The sequence below is a fragment of the Pygoscelis adeliae genome, unplaced genomic scaffold (assembly GCF_000699105.1).
Source record: "Pygoscelis adeliae isolate BGI_AS28 unplaced genomic scaffold, ASM69910v1 Scaffold120, whole genome shotgun sequence".
In the NCBI taxonomy this organism is placed as follows: domain Eukaryota; kingdom Metazoa; phylum Chordata; class Aves; order Sphenisciformes; family Spheniscidae; genus Pygoscelis; species Pygoscelis adeliae.
The window spans coordinates 1,889,121-1,895,325 of record NW_008824032.1 but is presented as its reverse complement, the minus strand read 5'-3'; the positions used below and the strand labels follow the sequence as shown (position 1 = coordinate 1,895,325).

At 43.4% G+C, this 6,205-nt stretch overlaps 1 protein-coding gene across 1 annotated transcript in view; it reads left to right on the top strand.

Moving 5' to 3' along the window:
• The first annotated feature begins 3,353 nt into the window (after positions 1–3,353).
• The window catches only part of LOC103921223 (3 beta-hydroxysteroid dehydrogenase/Delta 5-->4-isomerase-like), an 11,987-nt gene continuing 9,135 nt past the window's right edge, over positions 3,354–6,205 (top strand). The window contains exons 1-2 of the mRNA XM_009329155.1: positions 3,354–3,395; positions 4,300–4,522. Of these exons, the coding sequence (XP_009327430.1) occupies positions 4,369–4,522 (154 nt within the window). The 5' untranslated portion in view covers positions 3,354–3,395; positions 4,300–4,368. The remainder of the gene's footprint in view (positions 3,396–4,299; positions 4,523–6,205) is intronic.

The window sequence follows — 6,205 nt, the reverse complement described above, 5'->3', positions numbered from 1 at the left end:
AGTTGAGGAAACACAGTTCTACCTAAAACTAAAGGGAAAATGAGACTAAATGTTTGTTTCTAGTTAATTGCCCAACTCACATACTGTCTAATATAGCAAAGAATACTACAAGTAAGTTTTTCTGATCTTGAACATCATGTAATAAAAGTTTACAATCACTTTCTCCCTTCTACCAAAGGAATTTTGGTACTACTGAAATAGGAGATATTTTCTTTGTCAGGTTTGAATACACAGAAACATTGAGACCTCTTAAGGTGGTTATCTTCATACCTTGGTTAAAGTGCCTTAAAACTGTTGCCCACTGTGAGAAGTTGTGTTTATCTCAGAGTTTGATTCAGCACAGCTGTCCAAAAGTTAATTATTTAAGTCTTGTTGCCTCTTGTCAATGTGTAACCAGGAGAGGAAAATGTTTCCAGGAGGGAACAGTGCCTCCCACGCTGAAGGGGAGAAGTTTTCCTAGAGTAAATCTACATCTCAAAGTGCACCCTCTTTCCCAGAGCTACCAGCATCTAGGCATTTTGAGCTTACAAGCATATGATGGTAAGAAACACATTAATTTTTCACATGAGAAGCACATGGATTTTTTGTGGCTTTTTGGTCACAATTACTCTATGTTTAGACAGCAAAAGGTCCAGTTAAATAACAAGCATGCCTTTGCTTTTCCCTGCTTCAGTTCATATCAGTCTGGGCAACAGGGCAGACTCCAGAAACCCCTTTCCTAAATCAGACTTTTTTTCTGGACAAAAGGATCTGTTCTTCTCTTCTTACTTCCAGATAGCTTCTTTTGCCTGATTGCACAATTAAACAGCATCACCCTCTGTAAAAGTATATTTTATCCTACCTAAAACTTCCGTGCTCTGCAATGTTATTGCATTTATTCATTCCAGTACCATGATACAATTTGTTCTCAATGCTGCCGGGAATTTTCCCTTTGCTATTTCTCTCTTACTGTCTTCTCCTCTCCACTACACTGCCCCCAATCCCTCTTTCTCCTTGTGACAAGGCTAAGAAAATGAGTTCTCCTAACACCAGCCAGACATTGCCCCAAAGTATCTTTGTCACAGTAAGCACCAATAAAGCCGGAGGATCAACACTGTTCCTGGACCAGCAGATTAGGGACACGGCTATGATGGGACATAGTGGATTGCACCTGTACTAAGCTATCCACTTAGTCCATGTATAGCAATTCTCCAACACAAGCCAAAATTTACAAGCTCTGATTTTCTAAAATGATACTCTTAGACATGCAGCCCATTCTACAACAAAATATCAGACTGTGAAGGCCTCGTTTTACAATAAAGTCAAGGAGAAGAAGACAACATAGTTAAAAAGTGACTACACCTTGACACAGAATGCAGAGTTGATAAACTTTTTAGATGCTGCTGAATTACGTTTTAGTCTGCAAATCCCAGATCCATGCAATAGCTCTGAATTTCTCCAAGTTGTTCCTGGTGGTCAGGGGTTTGGTGGGCTCTGGCCTTGTTGCTCATTGACACCGTTCTGGGGCATACAGCCCATTCCAGCATCTGCCTCCATGTCCTTCAGGGAACACCAGAGCCAGTCTTGTTTGCAGCACAGAGGAGCTGTCATACCACCCAGCAACCCCACACAGCAATGTCAAGAAGAAACAGAAGGTGAAAATGTTGTCTCTAGGTGAGACCGCAGGAAGCACCAGCAGGTCTGCGCTTGAATTAAGCAAACTGCTGCTCTCTGATCCCCGACATCCACAAGTGGCAGTCCAAATGAAGGCTGCTATGTAATGATGTATAAAACTCCCTCAAACTAAGCCAAGCATTTGGCCCAGTAGTACCTCAGAGGACAGTCCCTTCAGTCCCCTATGCAGCACTCATATAAAGCACCACTCTTGATAAACTTGGTCATTCCAATAGGCAAGCCCGGTGTAGGAGAGTGTTTTCTACCCTAAGAGGCTATGTGGTGGTGTCTGTTTTTATAATATGTCTTTAAGGCATTTTATCTCCTTTCTAACAGTAAAAAGAAAGCACTGTTTCAGAGAACACCGGTTACAGCAGCAGGCTTTGGTCAGTTATTTTTCCTTGCAAAATGCATGTACTGCACAAAATTAATTTGCAGCAGCTTCTGATAAGAACATACAACATCAAGGTCCTGTCTGAGAGAAGCCAAGGAAAGAAGCACTGATAACAATTTTTTTAAAGCTTTGTTGGGGTAAGGGAAGGATTTTCAAGGATGCTGTGATTGAAACAGTTGCCAAAACTTTGTCATCTGTGTCAGCTAGAAACTTTTCTCCTCCATCAGAAATGGTTTTGCTTTCCTCCTGTCACTTGCAGGCTTTGCTCTAAAAAAGTAACAATGTGGGGGGTGCTGCTTCTATAGCTTTTCTCCAGGGCTCTCTTTAATGAGTGAACAAAATTCATGACAGAATAAAAAAGGGATTTTAGGAGTTAGTTGCACGAATGCAAGTAAAGCATTTTTAGAGATCCATTCCAGCTGTGCCTGAAATCAGTGATCCCCTTTCCAGTGATTTCAGCCTAATTAGTTGTGTTGCTGGGCTTCTTTGTAACTTCCTTCTCGCTTAAGGCGGCTACCTATTTATCGTCTTGCTTCAGTAGGGATGTCTGGCTATCCCTGTGTGAGAGAGAGAGAAAATACAGCTCCAGTCAGCGTGTCCTGACAGTACACAAAGACCCAGGAAGGCAGTGCAGGTATTAGGAGCTTCAGGCTACTGCCTAAGCCCTGCCCTGGTCTCACACTAGAAGAGAGTTTTGCTAGAACTGGAGTGAAACCCTAGGGAGAAACACTTGGGCATTTTCCCTGTATTTCGGAGATGTAAAAAGTAATGACACAGTTCACTGCAAAGGCACAACCAGCCAGCCACAGCCTTATTTTAACTAGGTACTCTCACACCAGACATTTCAGAGGTGAATCTTTTTCTCCCGCAGCTTTAATTTAACTTTAATGGCACATTAGACCATTTCATCACTACGAATGCCTCGAGTATACTGAACAAATACAAAATCCCAAAGGTTAGTTTTCAATCTTGCACAGAGAGAGTGAGAAACCCATACTATAATGGGGGAGCCCAGCATCCAAAAAAACTACAGCAGTAGAGTCCACGTCTCAAACCATTATAAACAGCTACTCCTGCTATTTACATTTAATTTTAATGCTCTCTACCTTCATATTAACACTGTATTACACAAGTAAGCACAGCTACAGAGAATTATCAGCATAAAGGTTTACCCTCCGAGGATTTAGGCACACAGGACCACATCTAGGCTCAGACCTCACCGCATCCAGAGCCTTCCTCTTTGAGAGGGGGTGTGTGGAAGCACCACAGTCATTTGCAGCGAAGGAGGCACGCGAGAGGGAGGGAAAGCAAAATGACCAAGGTGGTGCTCTGCGGTACATAAATTCAGGCAAACCACCCCTACAGTCTTTTGAGTGCTAGAGAGGTGGGACCAAGGATTGAGGCAGACATTTGGGGGTTGGTTTGGCATTGAAGTTGATTTTGAGCATTTTCAGATTTGTTCATTTCTTTAGTTTGCAATAGTTTGTAAATAGTTTTTTCTTTGCATGGAAAAATGCGTAGGCTACTTCTGAATAGGAAGAGCTAGCAAAAGTAAGACATGCTTTAAAAATAGTTGTTTAATGTAGGGGTTAGAGTTTGTTTTCCAGTAGTCTTTCCTTCTGGTAATGATGTAAGTTTGCAGGAGGCTGCCATTGATTAATGTTGCAACTATTTTGTCCAGTGCTTTGTTAACTATTCAAGGCCGGGGAGGTTCGAAGTAAATACTTGGCACGGCATCTAATCCCAAGGGAGATAAATCAGAAACATCCTGGACAGGGCATCCTAGCTTGTATAAATCAGTCTGTTAGGAGATAACTTGTTTTATCAGCAAAACCACAGGAATTTGGCTGCAACAGCTAAAGCGTGAAACTAAAGGTGAAGGAGAGTTAATTCTGACAAGGGGAGATCACGACCACTGACTCACGGCCCACCGACTCAAGAAACCCTCCGACCCAAAAGAAGAGAAAGACTGAGCATGCGGACTAATTAGCATAAGAAGCGAGAGAATCATTTAACCAATAGGTGATAGAATATAAATAGTGTGAAGTTTTGATAATCAGAGAGCTAGTCTTTTGTGGGCTACCACCTAGCTCTCTACTTTGCGCAAACTAGAATAAAAGAAATGGAAATACCTTACCTTGGTGTGTAAATTGGTGTTGCGCACCGGGTAACGAGCCCGCATTTGGGACAACAGTAACACCCTTCGATTTGTAAAGACTCCAGAGGTTGATGTTGTGTGTTCATTCCCACAGGCAGGAGGTGAACCAGCCGGTCTAAGCTCAAGAGACAGCCAGTTTGCCACCGAGGAGCAACCCAGAGCAATGTCCCTGGCTGGGGTAAGCTGTCTGGTGACAGGAGCAGGAGGATTTCTTGGCCAGAGGATTGTCTGCTTGCTGTTGGAAGAAGAGGAGGCGCTGGCTGAGATCCGACTGCTGGACAAAGCCTTTAGCAATGAAGCACTCAGGAGATTTGGAAGTAAGTACCATCTCGTGAGGACTATATGTTGCGCGTATATGTGCTGTTGTCTCATGTGAATAGTTCGGAAGTCTTTACCTCTCATCCAAACCAGCTTTGCAGATAGAGGTTTTATTTCAAGGAAGTCTTGCTTTATCCTTCCCTCTCCATCCAGCACAGAAATCAGATGTAAAATTTAAAAGCAAGAGTTTTCTTTGCGAGACCCTGAGGCTTCTCTAGATTGGAAGAAGAGACCTATATACTGTTCATGCAGTAAACAGGCTGTCTTCAATCTGACTTCGATTACATCAGAACCCACAGAGCAAAATTAGTGCAAAAACCTCACACTTCTGTTTGGGGGGAAGAAAAATGCAAGCATTGCTATAATGGGAGGGGAGGGGACCGGGCAGTGTAACCCAGAGCATACTGTGCTGGGTTCTGATGTGCTAGACTAGAAGGCAGTGGCAAAGTTGTGGGTGCAAATGCTAATGGTTTTCTTCAACCTGTGATTAGTTTGGTTAATAGTGATCTTCTGGCTGAAAGTTGTGATGAGGTATCTTAAAAATTGGTTGTTATTATTAATATTATCACAGTTGTCTGGAGAGCAGAACCCTTTTGTGCTATGCACAGAAGAGACAGGAGCCATTTGCAAAGGGCAAGTCAGGACTCTGGCTTCTTGAATGGACTGGAGACAGCACAAATGAGTGATATGCCCAGTGTCAGAAACAGTCTGTGGCAGGGAAAGAAGCTCAGAGTATTATATTTTAAATGTCCGATTTCCTGGGATCCTGAGCACATCTATAAAAAGGCACGTAGGAACCTAAATTCAATCAAGTTCTTAAGTCCCTACATCACATTTACTTGATAATCCTTCCCTCCATCACATCTTAACCTCAAGACTATTCTTCCTTTATACAGACAACTATATGGGAACCCTTATGGAATATCCCCATACAATTTGCTAAAGAGCCACAATCTTTCTATAAAGCGTTTAAGTGTCATCAAAGAATAGTAACAGTGCACCACAAACCTGGTGCAAATTGCACAAGCCTTTAGGATGGTTTTATACAACTCGGACTTCCTCCTCATTAAATCTCATTCAGCATTTCACTGAGGATTTGCTAGATGCCCTTGAGCCTTGTAGCAGCCCTTCCTGCTCTGATTTGCAGGCAGCTCCCGCAGTGACAAAACCTGCAGCTGCAGTAGGCTGAAGCGCTTGCAGCGGCGGAAGCGTGTGTGGTTTAGCACTGATGCAGCAGGGCAGCGACAGCAGCATCTGCGCCACTTCGGACCAGGAGAGCTTTGTGGGGATAATGGAGTTTCCTGGGGAGTGAAAATGACTGTTTGTGTGAGCACAATCTTGGCTGGGCTGCAGCAAAGGTTTTGCTGTTCCTTTTTTGTTAATAGGGAAGCACTAGGACCTCTTTCCTTATCCTCCCTTTTAGCACTGATGCAGCAGGGCAGCGACAGCAGCATCTGCGCCACTTCGGACCAGGAGAGCTTTGTGGGGATAATGGAGTTTCCTGGGGAGTGAAAATGACTGTTTGTGTGAGCACAATCTTGGCTGGGCTGCAGCAAAGGTTTTGCTGTTCCTTTTTTGTTAATAGGGAAGCACTAGGACCTCTTTCCTTATCCTCCCTCCTTCCTCCACTGAACACTGCCCAGACACCCCCTCTCCTATTCTTGCAACATTCATGCTGCCTA